This window comes from Neoarius graeffei, chromosome 12 (assembly GCF_027579695.1).
Source record: "Neoarius graeffei isolate fNeoGra1 chromosome 12, fNeoGra1.pri, whole genome shotgun sequence".
NCBI lineage: Eukaryota > Metazoa > Chordata > Actinopteri > Siluriformes > Ariidae > Neoarius > Neoarius graeffei.
Window position 1 is genome coordinate 37,234,910 of NC_083580.1, and position 24,088 is coordinate 37,258,997.

The 24,088-nt window shown below is 40.8% G+C and overlaps 1 protein-coding gene across 19 annotated transcripts in view; it reads left to right on the plus strand.

The window, feature by feature from the left end:
• The window catches only part of rapgef6 (Rap guanine nucleotide exchange factor (GEF) 6), a 721,150-nt gene that overhangs the window by 284,428 nt on the left and 412,634 nt on the right, over positions 1-24,088 (plus strand). For all 19 annotated transcript variants that reach the window (XR_009655729.1, XM_060935824.1, XM_060935835.1 and 16 more), the window contains one exon: positions 587-723. Coding sequence is in view for 18 of the 19 variants with exons in the window: in XM_060935824.1 (XP_060791807.1) it covers positions 587-723 (137 nt within the window). In the remaining variant the exon portion in view is untranslated. The remainder of the gene's footprint in view (positions 1-586; positions 724-24,088) is intronic.

A 24,088-nucleotide genomic window follows, 5' to 3' on the forward strand; every position in this document is an offset into this window, starting at 1 on the left:
ATGCAGCCTCACTTTTGCTTCCGCTCCTGGCGCCGCCTCCTTCGCTTTGCTTCTGATAACAATCCACAGAGACCCCGCTGGTCTCGCTATCTCGTCCAGAATGTTTTTTTTTTTTTCTCGTCCGGAATGTTGTGCATGCGATGGAAATCGCTACAAACCGTCATTTTCTGCTGGAAACCAATGTCCAGTAAGGCCATACGGTTGTAGTGGATATTGAAGTCCGGTACAGACGAACAACATGCAAAAATACACACAAAAAACATAAAAAACGTGCACAGGTAGGGAGAGCTTGTAGCCGCAGCCATTGTAGTAGAATTGTATATAGTAGGGTTTTCCAGAAGAAAAGGTAGAAGCAGAAGTAGAAGGCGGAAATATGGCGTTTGACCGACAAGATGGCGTCTGTCACAATCTGGATCGGCTGTGACGTCACATGCAAGTGCTCCATAGCAATTAGTGATTGTAGTAGTGACGTAAATTAAGGGAGCACTTAAGTGTGTGTGTGTGTGTGTGTGTCTCTCTCTCTCTCTCTCTCTCTCTCTCTCTCTCTTTTGGTAACTGTCCCCAACTAAAACAAATTCTTCTCCAGAGCTGCTTCTCGAGTTCATGCATCAGTTGCCTGCATTTGCCAACATGACCATGTCAGTAAGGAGAGAGCTGTGTACAGTTATGGTCTTTGAAGTTGTAGAACAAGCCGGCACCATCATCCTGCATGACAAACAGGAGGTAAACACACACCACACTGATGATTTGTTTGTGTATGTGGTTCTGTTGACCCCAGATAGCCAATAGTAAAATGCAGTCTGTCACTAGTACAAATATATGGGCATGATCATTGATGGTTGACTGCATTTTGAAGCCAACACAGAGGTGATTACCTAAAAGTGCCAACAGCATCTGTATTTCCTGGGGAAGCAAAACTCTGGTGGGGTAAGCAGAAATGTCCTCAACACAACTCCCAGCCTACTCTCTGTTCACTCTTCCTCCCTTGCCTGGGTCTAACCCCCACACCTACTGGTCCCACGCAGTCCCAGCCCCCCCTCCCCCCATGCGCTCTTTCCATATCTGTTATGCCGGCCATCACTCTTTCATACTTTCAGATTCATATTTATTATTACTGCTGAACAATTGCTCCCGCTACACAGTCATGCTAATGTCGTATATTGTCACAGCTGTGTACTGCACAGTCTCGGATACATGACCACTGTTTGTCTATCATGTATTGTCTTTCATTATGTAGACAATAGTGTTTTACAGAGAAAGGTCACTCGTATTTTTCATACGAACTACATCCAGGACCGGAATAACGTATTTTCCATATCCTCACTAGTGAGGACATCGATGAATTGTTTTGATTAACTTGCATTGTTTTTGTACAATGTGTCTGTATAAAGAAAATTACACATTGGCTTGAAGATATGAAGTTTATCATCTCTTGTTGAAAAACTCATATTCTTCATACAAACTACATCCCGGACCTGAGAAACATATTTTCCATGTCTTTACTCATGAGGAAAACACTGTTTTCCAACTGACGTATGTGTTTGTCAAAATGCCAAACCGGTTCACAATTAAAATTCTTTTGATTAACTTGCATATTTTTTGTGGATGTGTCTATATAACAAAGAAAATTACCCATTTGCTTGAAGGCATGCAGTTTATCTTCGTGTGTTGAAAAATTTCACTTGTTTGCTGCACTCATTCATGAACTATTTTCACCACTTGAGGATAAACTTCATGTCTTTGTGCCACCATGTAATATCTTCTGTATATGTCCTGTTTGTGTTTTCCTTTTGATCAGGAATTTCCCCCCTGGGATGGATATATATATAATATACACACATACAGAGTTGTAGTCAGAAGTTTACATACAGTGACATGAATGTCATCTTGGATATCAATGTCATGGCAATATTTGGGCTTTGAGTAATTTCTTTGAACTGTTCTTTTTCTGTGGTAGAATGTACAGCATACATCTTTAATTAAAAAAACACTAGAATTTGGTGCACAAGTTTTAATTTTTTGGGTTTTCTGAAATCAACACGGTCAAAATTATACATACATGGTCAAAAAAAAAGTCTGTTTGCAAGATTCACCTTGACCAAACATTTTTGCTTACCATGAACAAGCTTCTGGCAGAATTCTGGTTGGACATTTCATGACTCTTTATGGTAGAATTGATAGAGTTCAATTAAAGTAGGGTTTTTTTTGTTTTTTTCTTGGCATGGACTTGACTTATAAGCACAGTCCATATATTTTCAATAGGGTTGAAGTCAAGACTTGTTTTAAGCTGAATGTTGGCCTGTTTTATCCCCCACAACCAGCTCTGATGTGTGTTTGGGTTCATTGTCCTGTTGTAACTCCCAATTCGTGTTCAAGTTTCTGATAGTTTATGCTGAAGAATTCTGAGGTAGTCCTCCTTCATTATTCCATCCATTTTGTGCAATGAGCCAGTTCCACTGGCAGCAAAACAGCCCCAGAGCATGATGATCCTACCACCACCAGCAGCTGGTAGAGTGTCCCTCTGTACATGGTGGTCATTGTGGCCAAACAACTCCATCTTTGTCTCATCTGACCATATAGCTATCCTCCAGAAGGCTTTTTTTTCTTTGTCTGTATGGTCAGCTTCAAACTTTAAGCTTGAAGGTGTCCATTTTGGAGCAAGGGGTTATTTCTTGGATAGCAGCCTCTTTGTCTATGCTGATCTGAACTGTAGACAGTGATCCATCAGCTTCCAGTTCATGGCAGGGCTGTGCCATGGTGGTTCCCAGGTTGTTCCTGACCATCCAAACCAATTTCCTTTCAGCTGAGGGTGACAGTTTGGGTTTTCTTGAAGCAAAGTGGCTTGGCAAAGTGACTACACCTCACAATAACTTGGATATAATTGTTTGAACTGATCTTGGAATTTGCAGTTATTTAGAAATGGCTCCAAGAGACGTTCCAGAGTTGTGTATATCCATGAGCCTCTTTCTCAGATCTGCATTGAGCTCCTTGGATTTTCCTAATTTACTGTGTGCTGGTCAATCCAATGAGTGCTGTAAACAAACCCTTTTTATGAAGGCACAGAGAAGCTACCAGCTGTAATCAATCCTGATCACAAACCGGAATTTAAGAGACCTCAGCCTTGGCAAGATAAGAGACATTTTGGAAGTTTCAGCAGCTCTGAATCAATAATCAAGTGTCAAGTCAGGTTTATTTGCATAGCACTTTTAACAATAGACATTGTCCCAAAGCAGCTTTACAGAATCTGAATGACCCAAGACCTGAGCCAATTTTATCCCCAGTGAGCAAGCCTGTGGTGACAGTGGCAAGGAAAAACTCCCCCAGATGACACAAGGAAGAAACATCTATAGGAACCAGACTCAAAAGGGAACCCATCCTCACTTTGGACAACAACCGACAACATGACTATAACATTAACCGTTTTAACATGAAGTCAGTTTCGTTGATGTTATAAACTCTTCATTGATGGAATCTTGAGTGCAAAACTGTTCATGACAACTGCAGTCCTAAAGTTAGCAAGTCAACTGTAGTCCTCAGCCACAAAAGCATTACTGTAAGTGTCCAGAGTGTCTTCCAAGTGTGACCTCCAACTGTCCATATGGGGCCATCCTCCACAGGAGCGATGCAATGAGACTCCAACCAGACACAGGGCATCAGGATGGACCAGGCAGGTCCAAGTAGCGGAAGAGGCCAGCACCTCAATCCCAGGATTGACCTGTAACTTGGAGGGACCGATTGGGAGGAGAAGAGAGAGAAAACACAGGTTATTAGGTATGCCCAATGTCACCTGAATAAGTAGGTACAGTATACATTTTGCACTGAGTACAAGCAGGGACTCCGGCAAAACTATGATAGCATAACCAAAAGGAGAGAGCCAGAAGGTAACACAGGCATGAGGGAGCCCCGGGACATAAAGCAGCCAGCCACTATGCCGTCAACAAACTCAAGTGAGCATATTTAAATTTTTGACCCTGTATGTATAATTTTGACCCTGTGTTTGATTTCAGAAAACCCAAAGAAAAATATAGCCACTAGCAGTGATAAAGGGCCCTTGCACTCAAGCCCAAGCCTCTATCCCTGAGTAGCAGTGGCCAGGACTGATGTGTGTACCAAATTTCATGAGTCAGGTTTTTTTTGGCAAAGGAATCATTACTGCCCAGGTCCAAATGGTGGCACTACACAAGAGGCTCACTTTGGGCATGGGGATATCATCAGAACCCTGATGTCTTAACCTGTGAGGTTTTAGCTCGATCAGTCAATGCATGGTGAAGTTATGAAGGCTGAAACTGTATACTGAGCAGGAGTCTCAATGTGGCATCAATGTGTCTTCTAGTCTCACCCAAGCCAAATCACCTAAGTATAATAAACTTTCCCCTATGGTCACAAGTGCACGAAATTTCTTGAGTTTTCAAATATTTCCAAGGTGTCAAATTTGTAAATATAGAAAAATAATAAGAAACATGCTGAAAACCATATGGCCCAATCCCTTCACAATTTAAAATAAGCAACATCTTTACACGACGTATACCAAATATGGCATGGATCCAACAAACCGCCTAGGAGGAGCTCATTAAAACGTAATGCATGTCAAAACGCACAAAACCAAAAATATCTCACTTCCTGTTGAGTATGGCTGATGCAATATATAGGCAATTTTGTTCATCTCTGGGCACTCCACACACCTACCAAATTTGACATGTATAGGTGAAACTATATACCGGGTAGGAATTTCCATGACATAAGGGGGCGCTATGGATTTCCCCGGACACACCTGGGGTCAAGCCCCTATGGATGAGTTTCGGGGTGCATGACTGAAATGTTTACCAAATTTCATTTGTTTTTGAATATGTACAAGGTGTCATCTGTATTTTTGAACAAAATGGCACTATGGAGTTAATGAAGCCAGTCTAGATGAATTTACCATATCAGCTCAAATTGTATCATAGGACAACTGTATGTGCAAAATTTCATGAGTTTTTAGCCATGTTAAGCCCCTGAAAACAGCGTGGGAAAATTTCAAAATACCACATTCCATCCAACATGACTGACTTCCTGTTGGGCGGAGTCAAATACAACTCTTGGAACTTTGTCCTGTATCACATAAGTATTGATCACTCCAAATCTCGTGCTGATCCGAGCAACTTCATCTCAACCATAGCTTGTTCTCGGGGTTGCTATAGAGCTCCAGGCCCAGTCCCTTGCTCAGTGTAACTTTGTAATGTTATGCACATTTGACCACTGTGCCAAAATTTGTGAGTTTGAGCATTGCAAGTGCCTCAAAAATGAGTTTTTCCACGGAGAAAAATAATAAGAAACATGCCGAAAACAATAGGACTTTGCGCCCAGCACCAAGCCTCGATCCCTGAGTAGCAGTGGCCAGGACTGATGTGAGTACCAAATTTCATGAATCAGATTTTTTTTTGGCAAGGGAATCATTACTGTTCAGGTCCAAACGGTAGCGCTAAAAAAGAGGCTCACTTTGGGCATGGGGATATCGTCAGAACCCTGATGTCTTATAACCTGTGAGGTTTTAGCTCTATCAGGCAACCCATGCTGAATTTATGAAACACTTCTTGTTTGCATGGCGAAACATACAAATTTATTGGTTCACTATTTCACCATCATGCAAGATATCACAAATCCTGTTGCAAGTTAACTGACTAAAACAATGTGCATTTCAGTTTTGTTCATCTTGGTTCACCCCACACCCCTACCAATTTTGACACTGATAGGTGAAATTATATACCAGGCAGAAGTCTAAATGACCTGTGGCGGTGCTATGGAGTCCAATGGACACACCCGTGGTCAAGCCTGTATCCCGGAGTAGCGGAGGGCAGGACTGATGTGAGTACCAAATTTCACGAGTCAGAGTTTTTAGGCAATGGAATCATTACTGTCCAGGTCCAAATGATGGCACTATACCGGAGGGTCCAATTGGGCCTTTGGATATCAGAACCATTGTATCCTATAACCTTTGAATTTTTAGCTACATCAAGCAATGCATGATGAATTATTGATGTGCTTTCTGTTCATGTGGCATAACAATTTATTGGTTCACCATTCCAACATCTTGTAAGATATTGCAAATCCTTTTGCAACCTAAAATCAGCAACATCTTGACATGACGTATACCAAATATGGCATGAATCCCACAAACCACCTCAGAAGAGTACATCAAAATGTAACATGTGTTTTGACAATGGAGTCATTACTGTCCATGTCCAAATGGTGGAGCTATACCAGAGGGTGTCTTTGGGCATGTGGATATCTTCCAAACCATGATATCCTATAACCTGTGAAGTTTGAGCGATATCAGGCAATGCATGGTGAATTTATGACTCCCTTCCTGTTTGCATGGCGTAACATTTAAATTTATTGGTTCGCCATTTCAACATCTTGCGACATATCACATTTCAGCAAATTGCGAGATATCACAAATCCCTTCACAATCTAATATCAGTAACATCTTGCCATGACGTATACCAAATATGGCATGGATCCAACAAACCGCCTAGAAGGAGTTCGTTAAAATGCAACATGTGTCAAAATGCACAAAACCAAAAATATTTCACTTCCTGTTTAGTATGGCTGATGCAATGTAAATGCAGTTTTGTTCGAGTAGGGGCACTCCACACACCTACCAAACTTGACACAGATAGGTGAAACTGTATACCGGGCAGGAGTCTCAATGTGGCATCCAAATCTATAAATTTGAATAACATTTTAGGGGACACTATATTGTCTTCTAGCCTCACCCAAGGTAAATAACCTAAGAATAATAAACTGTTGCCCTATTTTCAAGAGTGCACAAAATTTATTGTTTTCGAATATTTCCAAGATGTCAGATCTGTAATTACAGAAAAAAATCATAAGAAAAACATGCCGAAAACAATATGGCCCAGTCCCTTTCACAATTTAAAATCTGCAACACCTTGACATGACACATACCAAATATGGCATGAATCCAACAAACCTCCTAGGAAGAGCACCTCAAAATGTAATACATGTTTTAGCAATGGAGTCATTACTGTCCATGTTCAAATGGTGGTGCTATACCAGAGGGTGTCTTTGGGTATGTGGATATCTTCAGAACCATGTTGCCCTATAACCTGTAAAATTTGAGCCGTATCAGACACCTGGGGTCAAGCCCCTATGGCTGAGTTTCCGTGCGCATGACTGAAGTGTACTAAATTTCACGAGTTTTCGAATATGTACAAGGTGTCAAATCTGTATTTTTGAACTATGTGGTACTATGGAGTTAAATTAGTCAAGGTGGGCTTCATTATCATATCACCTCAAAGAGTATCTTAGGACAAATGTATGTGCAAAATGTCATGAGTTTTTAGCCATCGTAAGCCCCTCAAAACAACACGGGAAAATTTCCAAATCCCACATTCCATCCAACATGGCTGACTTCCTGTTGGGTGGAGTCAAATAAAACTCTGTGAACTTTGTCCTGTATCACAAGAGTATTGATCACACCAAATCTCATGCCGATCTGAGCAAGTTCATCTCCACCATAGCTTGTTCTTGGGGTCGCTATACAGCTCCGGGACCACGCCAGTCCCTTGCTCAGTGTAATTTTTTGCACATTTGCTCAGTGTGCCAAAATTTCATGAGTTTTCAAGCATCGCAAGTGCCTCAAAAATGAGTTTTTCCGCGGAGAGAAAAAAATACGAAGAAGAAGAAGAAGAAGAAACATGGCGAAAAAAATAGGGCTTTGCACCTCGGTGCTTGGGCCCTAAAAATATGCCAAAAACAATATAGCTTTGCACCTATGGTGCACCTTGTTGCTCAGGCCCTAATTAAAACTTGTGCACAAAATTCTAGTGTTTTTGTTTTTTAAATTAAAGATGTATGCTGTACATTGTCACAGAAAAAGAACAGTTCAAAGACATTACTGAAAGCCCAAATATTGCCATGATATTCATATCCAAGATGATTGTAAGTAAACTTCTGACAACGTGTGTGTGTGTGTGTGTGTGTGTGTGTGTAAAACTAATAAAAAGCCTGTTTCCGATAGCAAATTTTCGATCCCACACAGGGATCATCTTCGGGCACTGTATTTAAACGTATAAACAGCAGTACACGGAGCGATTGAGAAAAGACAGGAAATGAGGGGTATAAATACACATTCTGGAAAGCCATTAGTGTTAAAACATGAGCGAAGTGGCATGAATGACATTTAATTAAGCGAATAATTATGGAGGTCAAGTTCATCTGATTAAAAATGGCTAAAAGTTTACAATGGGAAACTGGCCAATAAAGAACAGCAAGCCAAAGGCCAATCAGAAAAAGGTTAGGAACAAGTGCCACGTGGGCCTCAAAGCTGACTACAGAAACCGTCATTAACATTTAGACCTGAAGGGTGCACTGTTTTTAGTTTCCAGATCCAATCTCTTTCTGCCTCAAGTAGATCCTGAGTTTTGGAACACACCTATACAATGGTGAAGGACAAGTTAGATTGAGAATGTCCTTTCATAGTCTCATCTCATTATCTCTAGCCGCTTTATCCTTCTACAGGGTCGCAGGCAAGCTGGAGCCTATCCCAGCTGACTACGGGCGAAAGGCGGGGTACACCCTGGACAAGTCGCCAGGTCATCGCAGGGCTGACACATAGACACAGACAACCATTCACACTCACATTCACACCTACGGTCAATTTAGAGTCACCAGTTAACCTAACCTGCATGTCTTTGGACTGTGGGGGAAACCGGAGCACCCGGAGGAAACCCACGCGGACACGGGGAGAACATGCAAACTCCACACAGAAAGGCCCTCGCCGGCCACGGGGCTCGAACCCGGACCTTCTTGCTGTGAGGCGACAGCGCTAACCACTACACCACCGTGCCGCCCGTCCTTTCATAGTAAAATGCTTATACCATAACAGCTATTGAATTTGTTCCACGTTTCCATGACTGGCCCTCTGCACGCCCTTGGCCATCCCCTGACTGCTTCTTGACTGTCTGCCGATTGGTCAGTGCAGATAATTTATCCCCCACAATGGCGTAGTCAATGCAGTCCTGACTGGTGACGCCCCTAAGCAGCTTGTGTGAAAACCAGCTGCTATCCCTCATTTTTCCACGGGGAGGAGCAGTGATTGTCCGTTTCACAAAGCAGGTTTATCAAATGCTGAGAACAGCTGATTTCAGTTAGTTAATTCAACCCGGAGGAGTTTCACTGTGAGTTAAAAAGCCATAAGATTTTAATGTGCTCATACAGCGAGTTTGAATGTTTTCTGAAAGAAGCGCAACACTTCTGCAGCTGCCAATCACACTGGGAAATCCTAATAGAAATGAAATTATTCATCGGTTACAACACCATGTCAATATAATTAAAAATTAATTCAACAGATCTGACAGGTGATTTATGTATGGTATGTGAAGGGAAACCGGCAGGGATTATATGCGCCTTGGTAGCCCAGGGGTCACACTGCATGCCTCATGATAGTGCGGTACGTAGTTCGATTCCAACTCGGGACTTACAGCCTCCTGCAATTTACTCCCCTCTCAGGCTAGAAGACCATGTATGAAACTTTTTTTTTAAAAGCCAGTGCTTAATTTGTGAAGTGGGAGGTCCCGGAATGCAGGAGGTGGGTGGGTCCGGCGACTCAAAAAAAAAAAAAAAAAAAGGCGGGGGGTGGTTTGCTATAACTTTACGCACACATGCCTATTGTGTGTGTAAAAAAAAAAAAATAATAATAATATTATCAGACATTATGATCTTAAACGCTTTAGTGACACAGTTAGACAGTAATATGTCGTGATGTTATAAAATATTTTTTATTAGGCTATATATTAAATTATATATTAAATTTATCTTCTAAAATAACAGACTGTACTCATATCACAACCGGTTTATTTCACCATTGGAGATCAGATCACACAAGACATGAGTTAAATGACTCATTTTAAGGATTTAAGTAGGGTATTTAAATGCCAGCGGGACTTCGTGGCTCAGGTGGATAAGGCGCCATACCATAAATCTGGGGACCCAGATTTGATTCCGACCTGCGGTCATTTTCCGAGCCCTCCCTGTTTTTCTCCTGCTCATTTCCTGTCTCTACACTGTCCTATCCAATAAAGGTGGAAAAAGCCCAAAAAAGAGAATAATTTAAAAGCAGTGCCAGCAAACATAAGTGCAATTAATTCAAGTAATAGTTAAGAAATAAAGGGTTTACAAAACAAGTTGGAGAATTCATTTTAAAAATTTTAGTAAGCTTTCTTGGTTTTTTTGCCATTTTTTCCACAGCGCAAGCTAATGGCTACAAAAAACCCGGTGTTCTATTGAGCTGAAGTATACACCCCATGTCCCCCCCCCCTTCCCCTTTCGCATAGATTTTGTGGATGCCATAGGAGAGAAATCAACAACAGATATCAAAATCAAAACCGAACACTAAACAAATTTTTATTTACTTATTTAATTTATTGTTTGATTTTTTTTTCCCTTTGTGATGGTCACGGAGGTGATCTGAGGAGAATAACCTACAGTACGGTAGGCTGTAGGTCACGGGTCGGAATCGAACTATTATTAATGTAACAAAGACAGTAGAAAGATGTTTGCCATTTGTGCATTTTTATTGAAGGTACAAACAGTAGTGCTATCACAAACAAACGAATACAAAAAAGTCACTAAAAGCCAAAGCGTTGTGACTCAGGGTGAACCTTTCGGGGGCTTCAGTCTCTTGTTGATCTGGCTGCGGATTTTTGACCACTGGTTTTGACTTTGGACTGAAAGAAAACATTATTTTAAAGTAAATTGAAAAATTATAGTTCTGAACTGAATCATAAATTTAAGATATAAGACGACTTAATAAAATTGTAATTACAGCAATTTAATTTAATTCGGTTTTTCCACAGTTTATCCAAAGTATTTTTTTCAGTGTGTGTTCTGAGTGTTTGCTCTTAGCAGTTTACAGGAGACAGAAAAACAGGTTCTGAATGTTCTGGGGGATGCCTTTTGCATTGTTCAAAGACAGGTGAGAATGGTCCCTTTTCACTGAATGGGGGGGTAGGGCAGCTTGCGCATTCCAGCCAAACGAGCTGTTACGCATTACAAAAGGTTAGACGCCATACTGTAGTATACCCTGTAAGACCCATTGTTTCAATATTACAACATCACTTTTAGTGATTTTAACAAAAGGTCTGCAAACTTTTTTTTTTTTCTCAAGACCACATTTACACTGTAATGTAATCATATGAAAAATACCATTACAGACTGGTGGAGCAGTGTGCCGAAAATATGTATTTGGTCCAAGGTGTGGGTTTTTTTCATACGTCACTGGCTCTTTTGCCAGTAGCGCATCACTTGCACAGGTCTGGGGTTACCCTGCAATTTTCGGGTTGTTCTATTATTATTAGGCTACTGCATAAAAGCGGTCACATTGTGTGCTCAATACCTGTATACAGTGTTGAAATAAACGTTTTGCAATGAATAAGAAGTGTTTTGAGTTAACAGCATATTTTTAACACTAGAAGGCCCAAAGTGCAGACTTTAGTCTGCAATGAAATCCCCCCCAAATTTGTGAACAAGTCTAACGTACCATTACCTGCCTCCCATTGTTGTGTAAAGAAGCCTAATTATTGTGTTACCTGAGAAATAGCCTCTTTGTTTCTAACCCTAACCAGACTTCACAATGTCACAACCAAGAAGGATCAGTTCTAACCCTAACCCCAAATCCTGGATCTAACCCCAACCTGAGCTCACCCCTAGCCTTAGCCCTTAGCCCAAAACCTAGCCTCAAATAATAATGGAATAATAACCCAAATATAAGATGAGGGTACTGACCAGGCACTTGTGGAGCATTGAGGATGGGGCTTGGGAAGGACAGTGCACAACACGGCCTTGGCCTAGGCCAGGACATGGATCTTTCCGGAAACCCTAACCCAAGTATGTGATTGAGCAGGACAGTTCAGACACAGAGGCCACATCAGATGAGGAGGAAGACGCAATGCACATCAACCCCCCTTGTAATAAAAAAAAAGTTGCAGATGTGGGCATAACACCTGGATCCACAGAGAAGGCGAAAGATGGCACTGTGTGGTTCCACCACAAAGTTGGAGACTTTTCTGCTCATGAAACTCCACAGACAGCATTCAATGGATCTGGAGGGCCAACAGAGTTTGCAACACGCAAAATCACGAGTCGCCTTCAAAGCTTCCTGTATTTGTTGGATATCAGCATGTTGTTGGCCATCAGAGACTGCACAGTCCAGGAGGGCCGTAGAACAAATCCCAGCTGGCAGATGAGTGTCTTCGAGCTGATGGCGTTCCTCGCAATCCTTTTTCGAAGGGCTGTCAAGGGCTACATTGGTGCCATGCGACTCGTGGGCCAATAGATTTGGCAACCCAGATATCAAAGCCATAATGCCCCGTAACCGCTGTCTTGAAATAAAGCGGTACCTTCGTTTCGACAACAAGGACACCTGCAAGGAGCGCATACAAATGGACAAATTTGCAGCAATTTCAGACATCTGGCAGGAGTTTGTTCAGAATTGTCGTCCTACAGTCCAGGGCAACATGTTACCATGCATGAGCAGTTATTTCCTTCAAAGGTTCGTTGTCCCTTTCTGCAGTACATCGCATCCAACCCTGACAAGTTTGGAATCAAGTTTTGGATTGCAGCAGATCTGGACACAAAATACATTTATAATGCCATCCCTTACTTGGGAAAAGATCCCATTCGTCCAACAGGAGAGAGGCTATCAGAGAATGTTGTTTTGAAATTGATGGAACCATTTACCGTATGGACCAGGGAAGGACTGTAACTATGGACAATTTCTTCACCTCTCTGTCTTTGGCTAACAGGCTTCTTCAACGAAAAACAACTTTGCTTGGCACCATCAACAAAAATCGTCAGGAGCTACCAGCAACTGCAAAGGAAACCTCGGGGCGCCAGTTGTACTCCACACAGGTGTTCACATCTGGAAGTGCCTTGCTGATGGTGTTTGCAACAAAAAAAAAGAAATCTGTTTGTCTTCTGAGCACCATGCATCAGAAAGTGGAAATTGTGGACACCCCAAAACAAAAACCAAACACTGTTGTTGATTACAACCATTTCAAATGCAGCGTTGATATCATGGACCAGAAATTACGCAACTACTCGGTGCGTGCAGGAACACGGAGGTGGCCCATGGCTGTGTTTTACAACCTGCTTGACATGGCTGTCACAAATGCACATGTCTTGTACACAGCATGTACAGGATCCAAAGAAAGTCGCCAATTGTTCATGCTGGAGCTTGCAGAGGAACTTCAAAACAGGATTTTGCAGGAAAAGGCACAAGGGGAAGAACACAAACAGCAGCGTGAGATGAAAGTTTCTCAGAAGAAAAAGACACAGTGCCAGGTGCGCATACTCTGCAATAATAACAGAAGCACTGAACTTTGTGTACGCTGCCATAAATACACCTGTGGCAAATGTACCGTAGAAAAGACTCACCACGGGAATGTGGAAACTGCTAGATGGGACAACTGTATGCTACATTTCTGTGCTTTGTATAGCCTCCATGTGTAGTGAGCCTGCTTTTCTTAGTGTGAAATAAATGTTTATTTTCTTCCTGAAGTTATACCGTCTGTAGTTTTTCCAAGCTGAAATTGTGTTTTTTGGGGCACTAATTCCAGTCCTCTGTCCTCTGACATTGTGAGCTTGGCAGAGTAAATTGTCATTGAAATTGGGGTGTAACCTAAAACCAAATTACCATTCATGAATAGCAACCTCAGTGGGGGGTGGAGTGGCTGTTCACAATACAATGGAGACAGTTAGCACCTTGAGAGGAATACAAAATTTTTGCAGAGAGGAGGGGGCATGCAGCAGAAGTGAAAATCTCTGGGCCTTTTTAATGAACCGTGTTTATCACATACGGTAACACATTATCAACAAAGAAAAAAAAAACAATGCCAAGGATCAGGAAAAGAACCACAGCGATGTGATTAGTTGGACTGACAGAGCCCCGGCACGTACCGTAATTAAGCATTATAAAGTTAAAAAATATTATTTTTATTGGAAAAAACAAGAATGTAATGATTTCTAAATTGATTTTACCTAACTAAATTTTCTGCTTTAATCCACATTTGCTGGTGTTTAGCGGGGTTTTTTTTTTTTGCTTCTCAAAATCATATCACAGATCACTCACTGCTGGAGTGTGCGAGCTTCCCTGCCCTCTATTTGTTGAAAATCTTCTGTAGATGTCGGGGTTTTATATTGATTTATTATTATTATAATTGTTAATAATTACACCTGATAAATCTGGTTATTAGGAACAAAGGAGGGCATAGTGGGAAATGATACGGTAACTGTCTCTTGTCGGTTCAAATACGATACTGTTTTGTGATTACACTGTACGGGTATGTGTGCACATTTTAATAGAAATAGACAAATGGCATGAACCTCTCTGTCTCTTATTACACTAAAGAAAGGGCCTGGCCGAGTCATTGCATATTACTGAAAAAAAAAGAGAACGAATGATACACGGATTGTGTATCATTGATTCTTTCCATTTTTAATTGGCAATCGAAAAATGACTTTTCATTTCAATTTTAGGCTCATATAAAAATAAATATGAAAAACCAGTCTTTTTTTTTTCATTTTTTTGTGTTAAAATAAAAACAAATAACCAGTCACCCTTTAATTTTTTTATTTTTGATTGCCATTTGAAAATAGAAAGAACGAATGATACACTGATTCAAACAATTAAGCTATACAGTTCTTTCATCACAAGCATGTTGTTTAGTGTGCCCTATAAGGCCTACTTCATGAAACAGTAATCAGTGGCTACATTCAACTTGTAATAGATTTCAGTAGTTAGTAAAGTCTTATAAGCGAAAAAAAGTCCGTTTTCAGTCATCCCAACATTGCCACTATTTAATATTGTCTAGCCTATTTGAAAGCAGGACCTACATGTAACACTAAAAAGTGCACAGTGCTTCATTACAAGAGTCACTTTTTAAAAAATATTTATTTTTGAGCGAGTTTGCCTTTAACAGTAGCTAGTATAGAGGTTGGCAGAAAACACGGAGCGAGGGTGAAAAACCCAAGGCAAGAATCGAACCATGTTTCAGGAGTTACTGGTACAAGACATGTGCAGTAACCACCAGACTACCAAGACCCACAGTTTTGCCTGCTCCTGCACTGAAAAAAGTAACCTACCGTATAGAATTTACCCAATAAATCTGAGGTAACAATTTGCATTGACTTGTTTGGGGTAGATTTAATTCCATATATTGAGTATAAAATAACTGAAATAAAAAGATATGAAATACTTAAATTGGGTAAAATTTACCTCCTGTATCTATTCAACAGCTACTTTTTCATTGAAATTGGGTAAAATTATCTCTTGTTTGCTAGTAGGTAATACCTGATAATTACTAATCAAAGGTAATTAATATCACTTACAGTAGTAACCATTACTTATTCGGAGAAGGTAAGATGTACCCCCCCCCAAAAAAAAGACTTTCAGATGGTTCATCATCTCAATGTTTTTAATCCATAAAATCATCAAAAAAAAACCCAGAATAAAGTGCAGTACAACAGCTTCACACAACATTTAAAGTAATTAACCTGTTTTATAACTCACAGCTTCAAATGTTGTTTCTGGACTGACCAAATCTGCAGTCCAGGTGTATCTACCGTAACCGCCTTGTTTATATGCAGCAATGATGCACCAAATGATCAAAAAACACAAAATAAAGTGCAGTACAACAGCTTCACACATTTCAAGTAATGAACCTGTTTTACGGTATACCGTAGCTCACTAAACTACCGTAACAGCCGGAGAGAGGAAGATGGCAGTCTGAGAGTTCCCTGGCTGACTGCAATAATTCCTAAATATTCCTTGGCTGACTGCAATAATCGAGTAAATTTTATCTGGTTTGCTTAGATTATATTTACCACTCAACAAAATCACTTCTTACAGTGCACTGAAAAAAGTAACCTATAGAATTTACCCAATAAATCTGAGGTAACAATTTGCATTGACTTGTTTGGGGTAGATTTCATTCCATATATTGAGTATAAAATAACTGAAATAAAAAGCTTTGAAATACTTAAATAAATTGGGTAAAATTTACCTCACATTTATGTATCTATTCAACAGCTACTTTCTCACTGAAATTGGGTAAAATTATCTCTTGTTTGCTAGTAGGTAATACCTGATACCGTAATTACCAATCAAAGGTAATTAATATCACTTAGTAGTCATTACTTATTCGGAGAAGGTAAGATGTACCCCCAAAAAAAAGACTTTCAGATGGTTCATCATCTCAATGTTTTTAATCCATAAGATCATTAAAAAAACCAGAAAGTGCAGTACAACAGCTTCACACATTTCAAGTAATGTTTTTTTATGAGAGAAGCGCCATCTAATGGCGACACCGTGGAATCGAATGAATGGGCGTGTTTAGAATTAAAATAGGAGAGGGAGGGGGGTCTGAGCCCTGGCTGGCAGCCCGCTGGCTTTCAGCTGGGAACTGCACGGCAGTCGCATGGCAGTCGCATGGCAGTCGCATGGTGTGCGGCTGGAACGGGAATTTACATGCGGCTGTTATGGTATAACTGCGTACAATCGTTACCTGAGTCTACCCTAGTGTTTCTAATATCACTTATGATTAACACAAAGTCCAAACGTTTTTGCCTGGCCGACATACTGGGCTTTACACAGGGTACAAGTGATAACGTAGATACAGTTGGCCCCACTACTGACAAGGGCAAAAGTAACCGAAGTAGTTGTACTAGTGATTTGAAGTTTGTGAAGGAAGAATACTCTAAATCTGACAATGTGATTTTCCACATGGCCCACAAGAACCTTGTGTAACTGAATTAGTGTCTGGATTGGGCAGCTTCACCTGTACCAGCAAATTACGTAAATTAAGGGGACGTCGGAAGCAGACCAAAGGCTTCTCAGGTACACACTCTTTCTTTCTGCTGGACCAGTGGAGAATAGGAAGGCAGCATGACAAAATACCATTAACGTCTGGAAGGCTGGGGTGATGGTTGAAAATGCGCAGTACACGATTATCACTTTTTTTTTTTTTCCACTTTAGGAGAGTCATCTGCGGATGTTATTATAGCACACTTAATCTGAGTTTTAACTTTGCGTTTGCTGTAACCATGTCTACAAAAAGACTGCTCAAGTTTGCAGAGACAATCTAACGCGGTATCGACATTCGAGCATATGCATAAAATGCAAAGAGCTTGGCTGTACGGTAGACTACGCTTGACATGACCAGGGTGACCAGATGACACCAGCAGAAATTGTCGGGTGTCAGTAGGTTTGATGAACAGATCAGTATGGAAAGTACTTTCACTGTCAAGTTTAACATAAATATCCAGAAAATTGACTCTAACAGGAGAATAATCCTCAGTAAACCTGATAGACGGGTGGCTCTGGTTTACAGAATCAAGGAAGGCGAAAAGGGCCTTCTCACCATGAGTCCAAACACAAAATATGTCGTCAATAAAACGCCAACAAATGAACGTGGAAACAGGGTTCTGGAGAATAAGTGTCTCAACTGCATGCATAAAGAATAGCATAGGAGGGCGCCATCCTCGTACCAATGGCAGTACCTGAAATCTGTCAAAATAATTGGTTGTTAAACTCAAAATTATTAGTAAGAACAAAATGAGCAAGTTCTACAATGTCAGCGCGTCTAGTACCAGAAAAACGTGCATATTTAAAAAGTCAGTTTGTAGGCCATCCTCATGTGGGATGCTGAGGTACAGAGCTACAACATCTAAAGTGACGAGAAGTGAGCCAGGTGGTGCAGAATCTAAATCTCTCAGCTTATTGAAAAAATCAAGAGTCTTTCAGGTAGGAAGTAACACAAGGCATAAGGGGTTTCAAAAACCAGTCCACAAGCTGGGAAGCTTTCTCTGTAAGCGAGCCACAGCCAGAAATCACTGGGCAACCTGGAACTCTGGCTTTGTGGACTTTTGGCAGGAGATAGCAGTGAGCTGGACATGGATCTTCCGGGAGAGCTCATATGCATGTGTCTTCCGTAATGGTGTCATTTTCATGAAGCCTGCAGAGTGGGAATGTAAGTTGTATTACGAGTTCTTGCATCAGGTCAGAGTCTAGTGGGAGGTATGTAGAAGTGTCCGACAGTTGACGGAGTCCTTCAGCAATATAGCGAGCTGTATCCATAACTACTACGCCCGAACCTTTATCTGCATCCTTGATAATGATCTCCAAGTTAGATTTCAGTTCACGTAGGGCTATCGATTCCGACCTAGACAGATTATGATGGAACTTTGTGATTGACCTCATCTGTTCCAGAACCTCATTTTTAACAATGCTGGCGAAGGACTCCAAATATTTGTCTCGGTTAACTGGCAGCATGAATGTAGCTTTCGGTTTAAAAACTGTATCCTCTTGGGTTAGATCAGCCAGAGGTGTAGAAAGCAGGGTACGATGGAAGAATTCTTGTAACCGGAGACGACAAAAAAAAGGTGAGGAGATCTGACTTAACCTTAAGTTCATTTATCTGCTTTGGGACCGGACAGAATGACAGTCCTTTAGCAAGAAGAGCAAGTTCCTTGTCGGAAAGGGGAGTGAGTCAAGGACAGATTAATGACCGAGGTGTACTGGTCTGTGCATAGCTGAACATTGTCCATTGTCGGTGCAAGAAAGCCAGGTTGTTGCAGGTTCTCTGTCTCTCTAGCCTCCGTGGTAGGTGATAACGTATGCGGTAGCGTCAAATGATGTACAGACAGGGATGGTGACAAAGGTGTCATAGGGTCAGAGTCCGATACAGTGTCCATACAGTCACGTGCAACAGACTCCACGCCTTCGGCCATGAAATTCATGGAGCGCGGTCTAAATGTCACAAAGCAGGTATCCAGCTGGAAGGTACTGTGCGGGCTAGTGGATGAGGACTAATGGGACAGCGTGGCTCCAAGTTCCTTCTTAGAGGAGACGTCTGTCCAGTCCACAACAGAAGGTAACAGTTCAACAACAGAATTGTCAAAGTTCCAGTAGTCCACAGGAGATTGCTTTGGTGGTGACAGTGATCGTTGCACCTTAAACTCGCGGGGTTTCTTCTTTTCCGTTCTAATGAGCGAGGTGGTGAATTTGGCGAGAACGGCGGTTCACGTCCAATTGAATCCTAAGATACTCGTAGAGCCCCACGGCATCAATAATTGCATTAGTGATATGCTCAATGCGTTCACATGCTTTACGTTGGGCAAAAGAAGCATTAACGATAAACAAGTCCTGTAGAGTGCTAGATGAATCTGAGAGAACACGATTCCAATCGTATATGAAGTTAGGCGACTGAAGGTCTGGAGCAACGTTAGGAGTGCAGCGTAAAGAATCCATGAGCAAAAAAAATTCAAAAATTAGGGATTGAAAATTTGCTATCGGAAACCGGCTTTTTGTTAGTTTATATTTAGTGCTGTTCCTGATGCCATTTCGTTGTGTTTATATATACAGTTAGGTCCATATATATTTGGACACTGACACAAATTGTTTTTTTACCTGTTTACTGAAACATATTCAAGTTAGTTATATAATGGACATGGACATAAAGTCCAGACTTTCAGCTTTCATTTGAGGGTATCCACGTTAAAATTGGATGAAGGGTTTAGGAGTTTCAGCTCCTTAACATGTGCCACCCTGTTTTTAAAGGGACCAAAAGTAATTGGACAGTTGACTCAAAGGCTATTTCATGGGCAGGTGCGGGCAATTCCTTTATTATGTCATTCTCAATTAAGCAGATAAAAGGCCTGGAGTTTATTTGAGGTGTGGTGCTTGCGTTTGGAAGATTTTGCTGTGAAGAAAACATGCGGTCAAAGGAGCTCTCCATGCAGGTGAAACAAGCCATCCTTAAGCTGCGAAAACAGAAAAAACCCATCCGAGAAATTGCTACAATATTAGGAGTGGCAAAATCTACAGTTTGGTACATCCTGAGAAAGAAAGAAAGCACTGGTGAACTCATCAATGCAAAAAGACCTGGACACCCACAGAAGACAACAGTGGTGGATGATCGCAGAATAATTTCCATGGTGAAGAGAAACCCCTTCACAACAGCCAACCAAGTGAACAACACTCTCCAGGAGGTAGGCGTATCAATATCCAAATCTACCATCAAGAGAAGACTGCATGAAAGTAAATACAGAGGGTTCACTGCACGGTGCAAGCCACTCATAAGCCTCAAGAATAAAAAGGCTAGATTGGACTTTGCTAAAAAACATCTAAAAAAGCCAGCACAGTTCTGGAAGAACATTCTTTGGACAGATGAAACCAAGATCAACCTCTACCAGAATGATGGAAAGAAAAAAATATGGTGAAGGCATGGTACAGCTCATGATCCAAAGCATACCACATCATCTGTAAAACACGGCGGAGGCAGTGTGATGGCTTGGGCATGCATGGCTGCCAGTGGCACTGGGTCATTAGTGTTTATTGATGATGTGACACAGGACAGAAGCAGCCGGATGAATTCTGAGGTATTCAGAGACATACTGTATGCTCAAATCCAGCCAAATGCAGCCAAACTGATTGGTCAGCGTTTCATAATACAGATGGACAATGACCCAAAACATAAAGCCAAAGCAACCCAGGAGTTTATTAAAGCAAAGAAGTGGAATATTCTTGAATGGCCAAGTCAGTCACCTGATCTCAACCCAATTGAGCATGCATTTCACTTGTTAAAGACTAAACTTCAGACACAAAGGCCCACAAATAAACAGCAACTGAAAACCGCTGCAGTAAAGGCCTGGCAGAGCATTAAAAAGGAGGAAACACAGTGTCTGGTGATGTCCATGAGTTCAAGACTTCAGGCAATCATTGCCAACAAAGGGTTTTCAACCAAGTATTAGAAATGAACATTTTATTGAAAATTATTTAATTTGTCCAATTACTTTTGAGCCCCTGAAATGAAGGGATTGTGTTTAAAAAATGCTTTAGTTCCTCACATTTTTATGCAATCATTTTGTTCAACCCACTGAATTAAAGCTGAAAGTCTGAACTTCAACTGCATCTGAATTGTTTTGTTCACAATTCATTGTGGTAATGTACAGAACCAAAATTAGAAAAATGTTGTCTCTGTCCAAATATTTATGGACCTAACTGTGTGTGTGTATGTATGTATGTATGTATGTATGTATGTATATATATATATATATATATATATATATATATATATATATATATATATATATATATATATATATATATATATATAAATAAAAAATATGAATTGAAAATAGATGGTGAGAATCACCTCCTGTACGTGGGCATGAATGAAGAAATCATCCTCACAATGTCGCATGACAAAGTATGTACAATAAATCATGTCTCAAAACTGCATTTCCCTGGAACTAACTTTCAGCATTCTTGCTGGGTTACTACTAGTTCCATGAACGGAGATTGCATAATTGTAATTTTCTGTAAATTAATACCTGTTGTAAAAATGAGCTCACATTGTCCTGTGATACAAACATGGAACACAGGAAAAGAAACCTCTTAGTAACTTGATTTATAGCTGTCCAAATCTTCTATCTTGGAACAGAAATTTCCTTAGGGTGGTATTTCCTCTAAGCTATTTTCATTCCAAGCTATCTGTAGCTGAGTGTGTTAAATAATTTTATATACACCACACATCATATGTTCCATGATTATTGGCTCCCCTTGTAAAGATTAGTAAAAAAGGTTAGAAAATATCCATCTTTTAGTGAAGCAGCTTTATCTTGTGCTGAAAAGTCCAACCAACTTGTACGGTAATTGAAATAAATTTATTCAGAGAAAAAAAATCTCTCAAAATAATTTAACAAAAACACACATGCCACTATTATTGGCACCCCTGCATTTAATACTTTTTACAACCTCCCTTTGCCAGTAAAACAGCACTGAGTCTTCTCATATAACATTTTATAAGGCTAGAGAATACAGAGCAGGGCAATTGAGACCATTCCTGTTTACAAAATCTCTCCAGATCCTCCAGGGGCTGTTTCACAATCAGGGTATACTTTGTGACTCCCCAGTAGTCCAAAAATCAAACCTCAGATTTTTGTTTCTCTTCTGACCAACATTTACTTTTGAGATAGAAATTAACTGCGCTGAATTTCAAAGCTCCAGGTAACTGGGCTCCAGGTAACTGGGCATGTTACTTGTGGTGAGAAGACAGCATATAGGGTACTTCTAAAATTAACACACTATTTTGTAGTCCACAAGATTAAAGGAGATACACAGAACCCTTATTTTTAAATACACTTCTGAGTGGATAGTATCTCCATCCTTGACTCTTGTATGCTGCATAAATAGGAATAAAAATATATATATTTGAGAGTTAAACTCGACCTCAGAGTTGGTATTCGGGCTGCCCCGCTGAGCCAGCCAGCCCCGAGTGCATGACGTCACAGCAGGAACCGGTTTTAAGGCTGAGGCCTTTGACAGCTATAGACCAAAGTCATAAAAATTTATGGTGAAAGTAAGAAATACTGTTAATGACTTGCTCAACTAAGACTGATTTGACTTCATTGATTGTGGGTTGACTCTTATTAAATCAGGATGGGTGTTATAACTTATGCAACATACATGTGTATGCATGCATTTTCACTAATAAAATGTAAAAGCCTAATTAAATAACCAGATGAACTAAGAAAATCACATTCTAAAGCAAATTAAATAATCTTATACCGGTAACTTAAACACACATTTCAAGTTACATGTACAACCCCGATTCCAAAAAAGTTGGGACAAAGTACAAATTGTAAATAAAAACGGAATGCAATAGTTTACAAATCTCAAAAACTGATATTGTATTCAGGCGGCACGGTGGTGTAATGGTTAGCGCTGTCGCCTCACAGCAAGAAGGTCCTGGGTTCGAGCCCCGGGGCCGGCGAGGGCCTTTCTGTGTGGAGTTTGCATGTTCTCCCCGTGTCCGCGTGGGTTTCCTCCGGGTGCTCCGGTTTCCCCCACAGTCCAAAGACATGCAGGTTAGGTTAACTGGTGACTCTAAATTGACCGTAGGTGTGAGTGTGAATGGTTGTCTGTGTCTATGTGTCAGCCCTGTGATGACCTGGCGACTTGTCCAGGGTGTACCCTGCCTTTCGCCCGTAGTCAGCTGGGATAGGCTCCAGCTTGCCTGCGACCCTGTAGAAGGATAAAGCGGCTAGAGATAATGAGATGAGATGATATTGTATTCACAATAGAACATAGACAACATATCAAATGTCGAAAGTGAGACATTTTGAAATTTCATGCCAAATATTGGCTCATTTGAAATTTCATGACAGCAACACATCTCAAAAAAGTTGGGACAGGGGCAATAAGAGGCTGGAAAAGTTAAAGGTACAAAAAAGGAACAGCTGGAGGACCAAATTGCAACTCATTAGGTCAATTGGCAATAGGTCATTAACATGACTGGGTATAAAAAGGGTCTCTTGGAGTGGCAGCGGCTCTCAGAAGTAAAGATAGGAAGAGGATCACCAATCCCCCTAATTCTGCGCCGACAAATAGTGTAGCAATATCAGAAAGGAGTTTGACAGTGTACAATTGCAAAGAGTTTGAACATATCATCTACAGTGCATAATATCATCAAAAGATTCAGAGAATTTGGAAGAATCTCTATGCATAAGGGTCAAGGCCGGAAAACCATACTGGGTGCCCGTGATCATCTGGTCCTTAGATGGCACTGCATCACATACAGGCATGCTTCTGTATTGGAAATCACAAAATGGGCTCAAGAATATTTCCATAGAACATTATCTGTGAACACAATTCACAGTGCTATCCGTCGTTGCCAGCTAAAACTCCTATAGTTCAAAGAAGAAGCCATATCTAAACATGATCCAGAAGCGCAGACGTCTTCTCTGGGCCAAGGCTCATTTAAAATGGACTGTGGCAAAGTGGAAAATTGTTCTGTGGTCAGACGAATCAAAATTTGAAGTTCTTTATGGAAATCAGGGACGCCGTGCCATTCGGACTAAAGAGGAGAAGGACGACCCAAGTTATCAGTGCTCAGTTCAGAAGCCTGCATCTCTGATGGTACTGTATGGGGTTACATTAGTGTGTGTGGCATGGGCAGCTTACACATCTGGAAAGACACCATCAATGCTGAAAGGTATATCCAGGTTCTAGAGCAACATATGCTCC